The sequence below is a fragment of the Cyanistes caeruleus genome, chromosome 3 (genome assembly GCF_971803275.1).
Source record: "Cyanistes caeruleus chromosome 3, bCyaCae1.hap1.1, whole genome shotgun sequence".
Taxonomy (NCBI): domain Eukaryota; kingdom Metazoa; phylum Chordata; class Aves; order Passeriformes; family Paridae; genus Cyanistes; species Cyanistes caeruleus.
Window position 1 is genome coordinate 95,048,615 of NC_141703.1, and position 17,530 is coordinate 95,066,144.

The following is a 17,530-nucleotide window of genomic DNA, read 5'->3' on the forward strand; positions in this document are numbered from 1 at the left end:
TGCAAGCAGTGCCGTGGCTCTTCTTGCTTGGTGAGGCCGTATTTTTCACACATCTCAAAGGAATAAAACATCTGGGGAAGACATCGCAGGTTTTGACAGTCTGTGGCCTGTTTCTAGCCAATTTGGCTGTTGTTTGAATTCCCCTGTTTGAAGATCACAGTGACTTGAAAATCTGATTCAGGTCTCAGTCACCAGTGTTGCCATGTCTGGATTTGCCCTGTGTTTGAGGACACCATCCACCTCAGCACTCTGCAGGACAATGCCTGCCTTCAGCTCCTGCTGCCACTGGCACCAGTCTTGGATGAGTCAAATTTCCTACACCTGGAATAGCACTGTCCTGGTTGACTCCCATTTCAGTCCCCTCTGCCACAACATGGCAACTCTGCACTGCCCTGAGCTGGGAGGCTGCCAGCTCACCGAGCTGCAGGATCTCCAGAGCTGGTAAAATCCCCAGCTCCTTTTCTCCCAGGCCAACAACCCACAATGTGACAAGTGTGACACACAGATTCTCCATCTTGTGTCACCTGTGCTTTTGTCAAATGATGTGACGTGTTTGGTGAGAAGGATGTCAAAATATCTGCAGTGTACCCAGGAAAATACGCTTGGTGAGGACTGCTAGGTAGATGGAAAGCTCAGATCTTCCATGTTATTTCCCTCGTGACAGGGTGGGCAGCACATCCAACAGACAACGATAGACTGAATGAGTTCATGACTGACTGGAACTTTTGGGCAAAATGTTTCACAGAAGTTGGCTTAAATAAAATAATCATGGCTGGGATTTCAGCACTGGAAACAAAGAATTATGATGATTCTGTAATTTCCTTTGTTCACTGCTCTAGTGTTCTGCATTTGATTTGCTGTGAATTGCCCTAAAGAATAGATTTTAATAGCTATAGGTGCTAGAATACATAAGGTAAGAATGTTTGGACAGACATAATTAACTTGAAATCATAATCAAAACATTATTGAAATTACAAACCCTCAATTTTATTCTGTTCTCCCGAGGAAAGTTTATACTGTCCATTTGTCTGTTGTTCCACTTTCTTGGCACCTTTATTAACTTGCTGACCAGTTTCAACTAAATTTGCTAGGTGGTTACACAACTTAAAGATCTGAAAACCTTATGAGTTTTGCACATATCACTGGTTGGGTACAGAAGACCAACCCTATAAATATCTCAAAGAGGAAAAGGAAAAGAGAGCTATGCCATCAGTGAGGATGTTGAGGCCACATGGCCAGTGAGTCCAGTCTAGTCACTAAGATGGATAAACTACCCATGACATTGATCTTCTCTTCACCAGCTAACCAAATGGAGATGTATATTTTATGTACTGAGAATATAGAGATGGATCTAAGAGGTGAGAGGGGCTGAGACGTGATGGAGCATGAAGAGCATGGGGTCACAGTGCTGAATGTGCTGAGGAGGCTGGAAGAAAGGGCAGTCAGGTGCTGGGAGTATGGAGGAGGTGATCTGGTTTATTGCCAGAAATAGAGAGCACAGCATACAGTGTACACAACTTTTGTAACCCAATTACTTTTGTTCCAACAATGTTGAAAAATTTCCACTTGGCTCATAATTCATTGCTTTTCTACATTATGTCATGGTTATTTTCTTTCACACATCATGACAAAGGGCCTGGTTTTCTTCTTGTGGTTTGTTCTGTTTGGGTCCTTTTTTGTTTGGTTTTATTTTGTTTTGTTTTGTTTTAATCTGGAGCGATCCTAATGACATTAAAATATTTGGAATAATTTGAGATTTGCATCAGTGGGAAAATTTTATTTCAGTTGGACTCTCTTTTCTAAGTCCAAAACCAAGTAGTATAAGCGTATAAACCAACCCAAACCACTTTCAGATCAAGGCTTGAATAACTAAAAAGAAAAGAAATAAAGCTTGTATGAATGCATATGTGTTCATAGCAACTTATTCTTGGCTTTTATCCCTCAGAGGGAAGGCAGGATCATCACAAAGATATTTAAATCCATGGGTCTAGAGAGGATTCATTCAAGACAGCTGAAAGACCTGGCTGATGCCCCTGTGGGATTCCTGTCACCTGTGGTGATGAAGAGAGGCCACAGAGAGCTGGAAAAAGGTTCATATAATGCTCACCTTTAAGAAAGGCAATAAGGAGATCTGGGGAAGGCATAAGCCAGTCAGGCTTACCTCAGATGCTAGAAGCATTTTGGAACATATTCTCTTGGAGTCTATTTCCACGCATATGAGAGAGCAGAAGATCATCAGGAACAGCATGGATTTACATGTAGGACCAATCTGACTGTCTGCCACATGAAATAATTGTATGGAGACAACAGAAGAGTAACAAGATGCAATACACTGATTTATAGATGCCTTTGACACCACTTCCCTCAGCATTCTTGTTTGGTAGGTGACAACATGTGGGCTGGGTGAATGAGCTGCTCCCTGGGCTGAAAATCACCTCAACAGCCAAGCTCAAAGGGTAGAGATCACTGACTTGATCAGGATATTGTAAAAGTAGAGCAACTTTCTGGTTAATAATAGGGCAGAATCGTTCAGTGTCCTCATCCACCTGGTCCATGACACAGCAGGTTCTCTCAGCAAGAATGCCCACAATAGTGAACCTGGAGTGGGGCAGAGGCATTGCTGACACAGTTAATGGCAGAGCTTTCATGCAGAAGAACTTGAGAAAATGGAAGATCATTCCAACAGAAACCTCACGGTGTCCAACAGGAATAAGTGATCTCTGTGCCAGGGACACTGGTACAGAGCAGGAACTTGCTGGCTGAGGAGCAGACCTGCTGGAAACTACCTGGGAGTGGCAGCAGATGCCAAGTTCAACATGAGCCAACAGTGTGTGGTTCTCTGCAAGCAAGGTGGAAGAGCAGCTGTGTTATGTGGAGGGAGACAGGTTGATGGACACTTTTACCCTGCCCTCCCTGGTCCTGCTGAGGCACCACTGGGAAGTACAAGCTTAGTTTTGCCACCTGCAAGCCAGGTTAACCAGGCTTAGGGAAGCTGGAGAGGGCTCAGCAGGATGCAGTGAGGTCAGTGAGAGGCTTTGGACAGGAGGCCTGCAGGAAGCAAGGGGAAGAGCTGAACTTGTTCACTGTGCTGGAAAGGACACTGACAGCTGGGCTAGCAGCAGCCTCCAGATGAGAGGGAGTTGCAAAGGCCATCAAACCCAAACCTTCTCAGTAGCACCAGAGGGTAAAGCAAGACACAGCAGTCATAAACTGCAGTTTAAGACACTGAGATTGAACATGAAGAGAAATTCCTGGATTTAGAAAGACATCACGTCACTGCAGCACATCTCCTAGTGAGCTTGGGGAGCCTCTGTTTGGCCTAGATGCCTTCCAGAGGTTCCTTCCACCAAATTTTTGACACCTTTTCCTGCTAACCACCTTCTGGAAAGCAAGGTGCTGTAAGGCAGATCCCATCTTTGCAGCACAATACATCCTTATTTGTACATAGTAAGTTGTGTAGAGGTAAAATGGGAAAATGGGAAACTGAGACCCTGTAGAAAACAAGATTTACAGAAAGTTAAGTAATTTGACATGAAAGCCTGTGCCAGAACACAGACAATGCTCCAGGTTTCCTAAGCCCCCTCAGGACCCTGACCATAAATATGCTTTGAGTCAGTCCTGCTGATAAGACATAGTCAGCTGAAGCATGGTCTGAATTAGCAAAAGTTAGCAAAAACAGGATGTTGCAAGTCATAAGATGAAGCAAAAGTTTTCTGCCCGTGTGCTGCAATATTTTTTCTAAGTGTTGGCAGGCTTGTGAGGTAAATTTGTGTTAAGTTATAGCAGCAAGGTACATGAGAATGTAATAGGCTGCTCTTTTGGCTCAGGCCAGGGCTCACCAGGCTCACCATGCTGCCTTTAGATGCAGCCTGTATCAGCTGGGGTGGTCAGCCTGTGCCAGTCCAGCAGACAAAGGACTGTTCCCCATTAATTGTTCAAAAGTGTGTATTTTTGTCCCCTGCTGTTTTCTGTGGCATTAGGTTACCAAGTCTGATTTCTGCCTGGGCATTAAGACACCAAAGATGATGCTTTATAATATTTTAAAAAATTTCTAGGACTAAAACAGTGAAAATAGAAGAGATGGCAAAAGGTATGGGCTTTTAAGACTTCACTGACTTCAAAAATATCACTTGTAGCAGCTTAGAAGTTTGGGTTTAGATAAGCTTTACCTAACTGCTTTTATTTCATTTAGGAAAAAATATTCAGTGAGCTTCTATTGTCTCAGTGCTATTTCATTTTTGAAAACAGATCCTTATGCTAAAAATAATTTTAATCTGGAAATATATTATTTTTTTCTTTCTGTGCAGTTAATTTTTGTGACTACAGTACTGAGACTGTGAACATTTCTGAAAGCAATATAAATACCTTACTTTTGAACAGATTATAGTGCGTAAATATGACCCCTCCACAAAGGAATGTGCACCTGATACTGTGAATTGTATGTGTTTCCTTTTGCTCCCATTTTCCAAAAGTAAATGTAAGGTTTATGAAAGATGTCAGATTATTAGACCAGATGAGAGGTCTTTGCTTGAAGCCAGAACTCTGTAGCTCAGGCAGCAGGAACACAAACTTTTCTGCAAAGCAACACAAACTTTTCTACCCCAAATGCAGACAATTTCAAGCACACATGCTGAGATGCATCCGTGCCTGTCTGGGGCTGGGAGGAGAGTCAAGGTCCTGAACAACCTTTTAATAAAAAAACAATCAGTTTATATCCTACTATTTAGCATTAGGATTCAGGATGCTTTCCATCAACTGTGGTTCCATGACTCAGCTCTCAGAGACCATGTAGAGAACATGTCCACATGTCCTTTGCATTTCTTTCATGACATATAAACTGTGTTTTTCAGGACATGGTAAAGTCTTTCTGACAGCTCAGAGCTGATGCCAGTGCCTCCCAACTGAAAGATGTTTTTCTGCAGCTCTAACATAACTAAAGCCTGTCTGACTGACATAAAGAATGTCAGCCCCTCTGACAGGACTGTGTCCATGAATGTAAATCACATGTTCTAAAAAGAGCAACAAATAGTTAAATAATTGATGGTCGCTTGTAACACTGAAAGACAAAATTTTACAAGCAAACAGGAAAGACACTGGCTAGGATGTCACACCCACAGAACAGTTTCAACTCCCAGTGAGGTCATGTGAATGTGTGAGAACTTCTATACTAAATGCGTATCTTTCTGCTTTTACAAAACTACAGGTAATGCTCCAGTAGAAATCCTCATGTGCTCCAGAGAAAGGAAAAAACCTACTTTAAAGACTCCCCAAATTCTGAATTGCAATGAAAATCTGGACTCTTGAGTATCACAGGTAATCTTAAAGTATTACTTAAACAGTTTCTGAGACTCTGCAATGTCCTGGGGAAAAAAAAAAACGGGGAGTGGAAATAGAAAATTGGGGCAGGAAATATATCTCATGTTTCTCAAAACTTTGCAAAAGAACTCAAAATAAATGACCAAAACCTTTTCCAGTAGCATTCTTGGCATGTATCTGCTTTGCAGATGGCCTGAATTTCCAACAGAGATCATTTCATTTTGCTGGAGTTTGCTTGAACACAGCATCCCATTTCATATTTAACTGGCCTGCAGTTTCCTCAGGCAGGTTCCTAGTTCACAGCAAATGCCTCTGAGTGGAGGTGATGCTGACCCAGGGTACCGAATCAGTGAGAATGTCAAAGGGATCTGGAGGAGACTGGCATGAGGGTGATACTGACACCAACATGTTCAGAAGGATTAAGAGTGAAGCCTTTCCATTCTGTCAACATTTCCGTCCATCAAGAATCCAGATCTCTTTATTGAATGCCATATATAAAATCCATAAAATCTATAACCTCCATGTATGTCCATAACATGGAGAACTGAACATGACAAAGCATATTATAGAGACTGCTTCCCTTCTGCTGCTTCTGTGGTTCATTTCCTTATCACTAGACCAAATTTAAAAAAAAAAAACAACAAAAAAAAGGGAAAAAGAAGAAATATACACCAGGTAGAGTCCTGTTAAATAAGAGAAGTCCTTTCCTTGTACACTTTTGTTTGACAACTGTACCTTCAACCCAGTGCTTCACCTGCTTGGATCCTTTCCTGAGAAAGCCTTGAGCTCAATATTACATTTTTCCAGTACATAACCTTCACTAAGTGGTTCAAGGTAATATATATAATATTACAGGTAGTTATTTCTAGTGCCAGTAGGGTGAGGCACAGGGTTTTTCTGCTGCGGTCAGTAATGTGTGGGTTTGTTGGGAGCTGTGATGTCGGGCTGCCATCTAGTGAGCTGAGGGCTGCTTGGGGTGCTGGGGAAGGGGAGCAGGAGGTGTTCATGTTAGTGATCCAGAGCCCAGCTTTAAAAGGATTTGATTACTTTTAAATAGAAATATTTACTTGGGATCCAAGGTCATGCTAGAAGTCAGAAGCAAGAATGTTGGTCCATCATGTTGTCCATCATGGTCCATCATCCATCAGTTGTTTTCAAGTCAAATGATATCATCTCCACTAATTATGAATGCAAATTTCCTTCCTCCCTATGCAACACATTCACTTTTCTTACCTACCGTGTTCCAAGCGTTATCAACACTTCAAAGCTGCATGACAGAATTAATCTTGATTTTGGTAGCTTCCCAACATAAATAATTTGACAACAATTCAGTTATTGAAGCAATTCAATCGAGTTATTCATTGACAGGATTAAGAAACAGATGACTTGACCTGATGACTGGCAGACTTTCTTCTCTTATTGTTATCTAGATAAACCTTCATATATCCTATGAATCTGTAGCTAGATGCCTCAACTTTGTTTTGTGTTTAGACTTTTAAGATGCTACAGACATTTAATCTGTATTCGTTTGGCGCTAGCAAACTCAAATTGGATCTAACCAGTGCTTATAGCAACTCTTATTTGTACCTCCAGCAGCAGAATATATTTTTTTCTTTTAATTTTTTTTTCTTTATTCCAAGCTGACACTCTGTATAATGTACTGAAGTGAGGATAATGTCGTCAGTGCAGGTTATAAGCCCTGTGTTGAGAGGCATGATTGTTCCAGAGAACATTTCTCAAGTTCCTTTGATGGCCTTTCAAAGAATCCTGTTGTGGTTATTTAAGGAACAATGAAAGGTGCACAGAAGTTTAGAGACTCAGAACTCAGTGACCTCAAGACAAAGGAGAGGTCCTGCTGCTGCTTCATGGCAGGGTGTGGAGAACAATGGGGCCAGGCTGTTTTTCAAGGTGTGCAGTTTTAGGATGAGTGCCCACAGAGTCAAGTGGAAATATGGGAAATTCCAGTTAGATAAGAGAATGTTTTTCCCCTTAACACTGTTCAAACACGAGCAGTTTTCTGAGGCAGTTCCACACACCTGATATTAACATAAACATTTTAGACAGCAAATTATTTGTGTATTTTTATTTTATTACTCATAAATTTTTATTTTGTGTGAGAATGGTATGAAGTGGTGACTCTTCTTCCTTTTCTCTTTTTGTTTCTGTTGAATGACATTTTCCTCAGAGGCTGAAACTGTGAGCTCCAGGACGGTTTCAATTATTGCAAGTAACACTCAAATCCTCTGCTCTGACTGACCAGACAGAACATCACTGCTGCTGCAATCAACACAGTGCAGATTATGAGAAAGCCAAATGTTTCAGAAGACTTTCAGGTGAGTCTTATTAGGACTAAAATAACACTTGTAATAAGACTCCACCAGCAGAAAAGACACTGTTCTTTCTCTTAACTGTACATAACACTACAAACAAGTGCATAAATTTTGTCATCTAGCAAAGTTATTTAACTGTCCTCAAGCATGCTACTTGTGGCATCACTGTTGGGTCTGTTCTCAGACCCAAGTGTAAATTTATCAGCTGTTCAGATGTGTACCTGAAATTTAAATGTGAACATCATTTAATGTTTAAGTTAATAATTTAGTCTTTACTGATTTAATAAAAGTGTGGCATTATGAACCCATTGACACAAAGTTTGTGCTCTCTTGAATGGCTTTCTTTTTTACTCTGTTGTGTACTTTCAAGCAATGCTGGTTAAGTGTTCTTAGTTTGCCCATTCAGTGTGTAGCACATGGGCTGATTTATTCAATTGCATTTGAATATTGCCATTTTCTTCTGCTTGTCTCAGGCATCTGTGGCAGTAATGGCTACAGCTCTTGGATGCCAACAAAACAGGATTTATCTACAATAATCTTGTCAATGCCACAAACAGGTAACTTTAGCTTTTGCCATTTTCTTTAGATGTAGTCAACAGCATTTTCCCTTCTGTTTCAGGATGAAAGCAGTTCATGAACGAGTCAAAATATTTTTGTCATTCAGCTCCAATTATTGGTGTAATTTCCAATTTATATGGATATGAACATTGCTGGATTCTTCTGCTTTAGAGAAAAGATGGGGGTAGGAAATGAGGAGCACTTCCCACTGGAAAACCAATCAGAGAGGAAGCTCAGAAACTGAACCTGTAGCTGTATAATGACAAATAATGGTAAATTTTATCCCAGTCATTATTTTGATGCAACCTCATGAAAGTAATGGAGGTATTATCTTTGACTGGTAACATCTCACAGCCCAATGCTGCAATCCAGTCTGCTCCACTGAAATTAAGCTCCTCTGTGATTCTGGTTTTGGCACAGAGAAGTAAATCCTGTGTGTTGTTGGATTTACCTAGACAGAATGAACAGCAGTATGAACCATAAATCCTAACTCATACACTTGTAATTGTCACAGATACACTGCTGGCAAAATATCAGCCAACAAAACTAGAAATACAGGAAAATGTTTCTGGGCTTATTGTTGACCTCAGTACTGAAGTTCAGACACTGTTCAACATGTTAAGTAAGTCTTTTCTTCTTTTGAAAATTGCAGCTGGGAAAATTTTTAATGAAAATTTTTATTCACTGAAAATCTCCTTTGGGGAAAAAAACTCTTAGCTGGTTTTTATGCATGCTGATGGCTGGTACAAGAAATGCAAATGTCAAATGAGCTGGATAATCTTATTTATAGAAGAATGCAAACATTCATGTAATGCCCAGAATGCTTTTGGTGTTTGGGACCTTTTCAGATGTTTTGTTTTCTAAAATCGAGGGTGTGTTGACTCCTTGACCTTAACTCTATAAACATCGAGATCAAGACCAAGCACATACTTTGCCTGAAATCTGAAGATATCAAACATTTCAACTAAAATTACTACTACTATCAGGTGTCAGCCAGGACATCCACATCTGAACACCAGCAAATTGGATTACTCATTTGGGATTTTTCCAGAGGTCCATTACTTACACTCTGCAGTGCTTGGAGGATAAATTGGTATTGACCAGGAGAAAATAAAAAATAAAAATAAAAGAAATTATAGTTCTTCTGCTTCAATTGCTTCAGAAACTGGTGGGTGTGGGATAGCTGAGCTTCAAGTATGCATTTCTCTGACATCACAAGAGTTTCACACCAGGCACCTGAAACCAGCAGACTTGTCCTCAGTCTCTCAGTGTAGGGAGAGAGCGCTTAGACATCATAGTGGTGAACATCATTCAAATACAAGTCCACAGGGAAATGAATAATTCAATCCTCTCACCAAGGCTAGAAAAAGATGTGAAGAGATAAACCAAGTAACCTCACATACCTAGCACTGACAGTAGAACTCAATGGATAACTCTTTAACTGGCCACTGACATTTCTGTTCACTGTTTCAGACAACAGTACTGTGGAAAAACAGTGTGATCATGTAATTAAAACCTTTATCATAATGCCAGCATAACATAACACTCTCCTCAATACAGATAGATATCAAATGCACAGTTTGTCTTAAAAAAGTCCCAACAGATTTCTTTAATATTAAGTGCACATTTGTGATATTTTGTAGATATACAGTTACAGTAGTCTCGCCTGATGATCAGAGCAGAGAGATCAAATCACTCTTGATCTCAAGTCAAAAGCATAACATCAATAACAAAGTCTGTTATATAATCCAGGATTTTGCTTCCTCACTTAAGCTACAATTGAGTGATTTAAATCACATAGATGAACTCTAATTTGGTAGAAATCTGCAAAAAAAAGCAGTCAAAAAAGTGGGATCTGAAGGCAAAAAGCCAGGCAGTCCCTTATCTTCTGACTTTGCACTAACAGTAAATATCTCTGGTGTGACTATTTCTTATTTAGAGTTATTAAAAGTCTGTCCATTTGGACTGTGTGTATATATTAGGATTTAGGATATTATTTTCCTCATTTACCAATATTTTCCCCCAGAAATGATGTTAAGTGGAGGGTAATAATTATTTTCACACTCCACCTCAACAAAAATTGAAGATATCTCTTGACATTCATAGAAAGAGCAGGTGTTCTCAACTACTTATATATATTCTAAAAAAAAATCTAAACAAAAATCTGTAAATGCTGAATGTGTGCACGAGCATAGTGCAGGCTTCCCCAAAAGCACCAGCTTCTCTTATATCTGCTACCTATACCTACTTTTCTCTTTGCCTTGCAAAGGTTCATCAGACAGTGGCAGAGCTGGATTTGTCCTATGCCAGAATCACAAATTCTTCCAGTCCAGGGTTTATCAGAGTCTCCACTGATGGAGACAAAAACAAGTCATCCCTGGCAACATTGGTGGTGGAGTAGTGAGCAGTGCTGAAATAGCCTTCAGTCCCAGGGTAAGGAACCCCAGTGCCAGCTTGATCCAGAGGCTGTCTGGACCTACCACACTCCTCAGGACTTAGGCAGAGAGACTCCAGCTCAGAGGAGTCTCTTTTATTTTTGCTTTGATTTTTGGCAATAAGCAATTGACAGAGTTTGTGGGACCTATAGGTGACATAAGTGAAGGGTGTTTAGATCAAGTGGCATAAAAAACATTCTTCAGCTTCTTATATAACAGATGATATGGCTAAATCAGTGCTGCTAAACCAGGACATTTGTGAGCAAAAGTGTATTCCATAAAATGTTACAGGAATATCAGAGTGGATTTGTCCTAGGGTGTATTAGTACTATATTAAGAATGAAAAAACCAGGTCTATGGAGGACAGTCTCTCCAGAAGACTACCAAAATTTTGGAAAACAAGAAAAAGTCAACATGACTGGCATAGCCCAGTGTGGGGAATGTTTCATTTTTCATTTCATTGCTATCTTTTAACTCCTACTTCCAGGTAAAACCAGATAAAACCATTGTGTGCTTTGATTTCCCCCACCAGGGACTGATTCCAGATGTTACTGCACTCTTGCCAGACAATGCTCAAGTGTGAGTATCAAACACCCTGAATTTTTAGTTAATATGTATTTGCATTTGGCATGGTTTCTCCAGAAAACAGTAATCGTCTTCTTCTTACAATATTTAACCAAGTTTTTAAGCTCAAACACATACATATGACAGATCAGTAATCATCACCATGGAACCATACAGCTAAGTGATCCAAGAAATGTGTCATTTCTAAGGAAATTACTGAAACAAAATTTTTTACTCCTATTTTTATTAAAACATTTTACTGAACTACCTAATACCGTGAATAGTTGTGTTCACTTCTTGTTTGTACTCCAAGCTGCTTGTTGGTCATTAAAAGCAGTTCTAGCTGCTGTACCCTGCAGAAGTATGTTTGAAAATGACTGCATGTCATTTGATGTGTGAGTGCATGAGCACTACTGTGCTGCAGGAGGGAAGGGAGGGTTCACTCCATTGTTTGCTTCCTGATCCAGTCTGGATTCAGCTCTGGTCAGCAGCAACAGCACTACCAAAAACTGAAAGCTGTTGTTTGGCATCCACATAATTCAGCTGGCAGTTGTTTAATGCTTAGTCAGTGGAAGACTGAATCCTAATCATCTGAATAATTCACAGAAATTGGTAATTTCATTGGCAGTCTTGACGGAGAAAGGCACATAAAGGAAGTTTAAAATGCTGTGGCACTGCCTTGTGCTGGGTAAATAACTCAGAGGATTTAGCATTAACTACTCTCCCTGCTTATATGTTTGTAGAAGCACTTGCTCTGTAAATATTAAGCTTTCAACCATAAAGTTTTATACATTACCCTATTTTACTGACAAGACTATTTAGGAACGACTGCCTGTTTCTGATGTTTGTTATTCTTTCAGTATTTATTTCAGCCTCTCTAAACAAAACACACCCTGGATAAATTCACATATCTGTGGTCACTAACTTCAGCATGACAGCATTTCAGAGTTCTTTTTTACTGTCTCCACAGAACAGCATTTCCATATTTGTACTGTTTACTTGTTTCTGTATTTCCCTTTATGTTATGCATGCCCTTTTTGCACAAAGTGACTACATTCTAAATAAGATTCCCATCTGTTTATGTAAATGCAACAGCATTTTCTGTTTCACTGAATACATTTACATTTACTTGCTGCTTTATTGTCACAATGCAAACATAGACTGGTTTCAATTTATAATTATTTGTGATATCTTACCTTAGACCAAGAAGTCAAAATTCAGAATGCTCACCAGTATGAAAAGTTAAAAGCTGCTTTGTGAAGTCTGTGTCACCTTGCATTTTATTATGAATTATTTAATCTACTATTTTGATGAATATTTGATTGGTATTGTTAAATACCAATCTTTTTGGTGTTTTTCACAAGCTTCTCTAATTTTGTGGTCCAGAATAATTCTGTGGAATCTAGAAATTCTGGCAGTGGCCAGCAATAATCATAATTTTACTAAAACATTCTTGTTTCTATGTGTAACCAGAAAATTTAAAAAGAAATTTATCTCATTTCTGATACAATTAGTTTTCTGGGCATTTCAGATAAAATATAAATATACAAAACCTTTGGATTCTATTTCTTATATTGGTATTGGATTGTCCATGGCTGGTGTGGTTATTACCATTTTGTTTCAAATACTCACTAGGTAAGAGGGAAGATGTTAAACTGCAAGTATTGTACACTAAGTTGCAATATTTTGTTCTGTATGTAGTTTGAGGAAAACAATTAAAAGCAGCCAGTTTAGAACATATTGCAATATTATTGATTAGTGGATATTATTGATTCAAAAATAGCTAAATCACATAGCATGTCTTGGGATTGCTGACACCTCTGTTACTTCCCTGGCCAGGCTCACAGACCCAGAGTGGTATTGCTGGAATACATATTGAGCTTTTCAGTTCACTATCTCAATATTAGGCTTTAAAAATGTGTCCCACAGTGTTCCACCAACAGTGTGACCTTCCCCCATACCCTGGTATTACAATATGTAAACAGTTAACTTTTTTCCTAGGCAGTAGCTGCTTGTGCTACTGTTTTATTGTGAATGACTTCATAAAAACACAATTGCAGCAAATTTTCTTGAGGGACATGGCTGTGATTAACAGTGTCCTGTGATTCCCCTCTGAACAATGAGCAGAGTCATGCCAGCAGAGCTGTAGTTATAATAGATTAATGCATGTTTCTCATCCTGCTTGGACTAATGCAGATTTGGAGCAACTCCATCAAGGTTTGTGTTTTTAAGACTGTAGGAGCTTCCAGCCCCTGTTTTTTAAATACATTTATTTATGATAATGTTATATCTATATATCTATATATCTATATATCTATATATCTATATATCTGTATATCTATATATCTGTATATCTATATATCTATATATCTATATATCTATATATCTATATATCTATATATCTATATATCTATATATCTATATATATATCTGTCCCTGGAGGTGTTTAAGGAAAGACTGGACATGGCACTCAGTGCCAGGGTCTAGTTGACATGGTGGTGTTTGGTCATAGGTTGGATTCAATGACCTTGGAGGTCTTTTCCAGCCTTATTGATTCTGTGATTCCATGATTCAGAGATAAGACAAAGTTTGGAAATGGAGCTTTATTATTCTCTTGCACTTTGGAGAACAGTTAGAAGTACTTGTTTTATGCTACCTCACCTCCTAATACTGAAGAAAAGGATTCCAAAAAGAACAGAGGGGAAAAATTAAAATGTATCCCAAACTGCTGTCAGTCAAGGCCCAGTCCTAAAAGGTGCTGCATAGTCTCCGTTCTAATCGAAGTCAGACAAAACTGATGGATTTGTTAAGCTGAGAGTAACGGTGTAATTCTGCAAACAACTTATTGTTTTGGTTTCTGTATTAAAGTTTCTCCTCTCTAACTTGCTTTTAGTATAAATGAAAATGAGAAAATATGTTACAATTTTTCTCATTTTTTTCTTCCTTTTTTCTCCTAAACATATCTCTACCAATAGGAAAATTTGAAACTTATCTGTAAAGTGGATGTTAGTGATCTCTGCTTTTCTCTGCTCATTTTTAAAATCACCTTCATCTCTGGAACTGAAAATTAAACTTCCAGGAAGTGCAGTGACGATACCACCAGATGCTACCAGCAATACCTCCCTTATGATGCCAGTTCCACCTCACTCACCTGTGACGTGGTGGATCCTCCTGCAGACTCCTGGTGCACAGCTGTGGCTGTCCTGCTGCACAGTTTTGTGTTGGCAGCATTTCTGTGGTCAGCACTCAGTTCTGCACTGTTGTACTTATTGCTGCTCAGAGCCATGAAGCTGCTGCCTGGACATTTCCTGGTAACCATGTCAGTAATTGGATGGGGTAAGATTTAAAGCTGTCCATAGGGCAACTTTTAGGGTACAGAGTACATTCAGGGAGAGTTAGGAGATCAGCAGAGAGCTATTAGTATCAGTGTCTCTGGGTTATGCCATGTGATTTAATAATCTGTTGCTGCTCACATTACTGGTGTAATCTGAGCTTGTTTTCATTGTCCTGATAAACACTGAAACTGATAGCTTGGTCACTGGCACAGCAGCACAGGCCTGTTGGGTGCAGGAGAAGTTTTCACAGTAATCAAGCATTCAAAAATCTGCTTTTGACAACTAAGTAAAAAATCTTGCAGTTATGGTGATTGCATATGTGGACTTAAATTCATGATTTAGAAATTCCCAGCCAGAGCCTTGAATACATCCAAAAGTAATGAGTGCCTGATATTATTTGTTATATATCATTTATTAATAAGCAAAGAACACATTCTAAAGTCAGTACAACAGTTAGCAGCAACACTGCAACTGAAAGGAAACTACCCAGAGAATGGAAAAATTCAGACAGATGCTGACAAGGTAAAGTGAAAATCTCAGCCTGTTTCAAGAAACTCTCCTAGTACAGTGTACAGGGACAGCAGTCTTTCCATGTTGTGCATTCAGCTTTTGTGTTACATTGTTTCTGATGGCACTCACCAAGTAGTTTTCAATCCTTGTTGTTCCATTATTATGTCTTGCATTTGTAGAGGCAATTTCTTGGAAATATTTGAAATTTGGACTGCACATGCAAGCCAGAAAAAGTTCAGCAAACACTGCCTGGCTACGTGGCACCGTGCTCCTTCCATATGTAGTTGAATGACAGCACAGCATTATGTGCTTCTGTGTGTCCTGTGACATTCTAACTCACTGCTTTTGGATCTCTTTTGAGAGCACAGTCATGAGACCATGGCAATCTGGAAGGTCTCTATTAGGAATGAAGAACAGGCTTTGAGGAGCATGTTTATTACCAGGATAAAAAGTTTTGCATGAGGGTTGTCCCCACGAGATGTGATGCCTAGTGTGAGCTGGTAGGCAGGAGATGTGGAAGACAAGTGAAGCAAAGGGATTGAGGAGGTAAACCTGACAGCCAAGATTCTTGTAGGGCAAAAGTTACACTCTGCATCAATCTGGTATGAAATGTAGTGGAGTTTGGTACAAAATGTTCCTAAATTGGTTTCTCACTGCTGACCAGAAGGTAGGGTTGAACAGCTGTGATAAGGGAGCCCACTACAGCCAAGGAAGGAGCTTGCTCTTTCATCACTGGTGTTGGCTCAGGAAGCTCTGATGAAGCTCTTTGATGGCAAGAACCAGCAAGTCATGAACATGAACTGTCCTCAGAAAAACAGTGCTCGCAACCCTCAGTCCTGCCTTTTGTCTAAGCTACAGAAAACCCCTTTAACTTAGTACAAGGCAGGTGAAACATATACAATTTAGGAGGCAAGAAGCTATTTGTGTGGAAGAGAGATATGCCCTTGCAACCAAACAATAAATTGCTAATGTCTCTTTTATTAATTAGGAATCCCTGCCACTGCAACTGTTATTGCTACGGACAGAGAAGGAAAAGCTCTAAACTACCAAGGAAGAATTTTAAGTCCACATACTATTACAACACTTGCTATCCCAGGCCTTTTGTGATGGCTTATTATTAATACAATTCTAGAAGTATTGTTGGTATGCTATTTTGTATTTCTAAGTAGCCAAAAGAAATAAAACTCTTCACTCAACCTATATATTCACTAGAAGGAAATACATTTTCTCCTTTCTAAAGATCTAAGGTATTGGATCTACATCTGCCTTGAATCTTGCAAGACTGTGCAGTCCTCTGTGAATTGAAATGCAAACTGCAGACACCCACAGCCTAACTGATACTCCACCCCTTCACTTAAGTGCATAACTACATTTAATGTATTAAAGTAATTAAATTAATGCACTGAAAAAGACATACCTCACATGTATTTAAAATCTGGCCATAATAACTATATTCTTATTTGCCCTGTGTTTTTGGCATAAGTATTCATTGGAGTGCTCACATACCAAAGCAGGCTATCAGGCTTACAATGTACCTTGGCAGTAGTAGATGATACGAAAGAAAGACAGACTTGTTCAGGAAATGTAAACACAAACCCCCTTCCAGATGATGATCATGTTGTGATACACATTTAGGATGTGTGGGCTTCTGACATGAGATTATTGGAAAATGAAAAAGAAAAGAGGTAGAGGTTTTTACAGGATAATCCTGCTCTTCTGAAGTTGTCCCTGTTTTTCTCCAGCCTTTGTCCACTAGGTCTCCCCAATTGCTCTTTACTGTAAAATATATCCTAAAGATAAATGCACATGTGGTGGCCAGATATCTACTTGGTTAATTATAACTCACTTTATTATTTCTCTGTGAATTTTGTTTGATGCATCATTTTGCATTCCCCAGAGAAGAGAAGCATGATTGAAGGCCCTCATTTCACAAGGAATAGCTGCCTTTCGGGGCTAAGTTGACAAGACCTAGAAAGCACTATAAAGTCTTTCAGGATAGAAAGTGGAATATTGTTTTGTTTTGTTTTGGTGTTCTGAATAATGTATTAATGTATCTTTTGAAACTACCTCTCTTTATATTCAAAGTTGCTGGTTTGCAGCACTGGCTAAAATTAGATTTCAGTGTGTAAAAGCCCATGTTGTGATCATTCCTCTTGCCAATAGCACTCATACTCCTCCATACATCTTGATCCTCATCAGGATCAGTATCTCTGTGGTATGGAGGAAGATTAATTTGATAAGGTGAGATGGCACAGGACTCCTCATATCTTTCAAAAAATTTATTCCTCAGTCTCTTGACACCAGCTCAGACTTTCTTGTCACAAACTTGGATTTTTGACAAAATCTTTTATTTTAAAGAAAAGTATACTTTAAGCAGGCAGAAAATGAATTCCCTTTGTTACAATGGGACAGACTTTGTTCAAGTGCATATCAATGAACACATTCAGACTTTTGTCCCCCTTTTTGGATTGCAGGGTCACTC

At 39.2% G+C, this 17,530-nt stretch overlaps 1 protein-coding gene across 1 annotated transcript in view; it reads right to left on the reverse strand.

Moving 5' to 3' along the window:
• The window catches only part of LOC147654371 (uncharacterized), a 34,877-nt gene extending 20,273 nt beyond the window's left edge, over positions 1–14,604 (reverse strand). Inside the window, exon 1 of the mRNA XM_086883054.1 lies at positions 14,355–14,604. Within this exon, the coding sequence (XP_086739180.1) occupies positions 14,355–14,522 (168 nt within the window). The 5' untranslated portion in view covers positions 14,523–14,604. The remainder of the gene's footprint in view (positions 1–14,354) is intronic.
• Between the last annotated feature and the right edge of the window lie 2,926 nt (positions 14,605–17,530).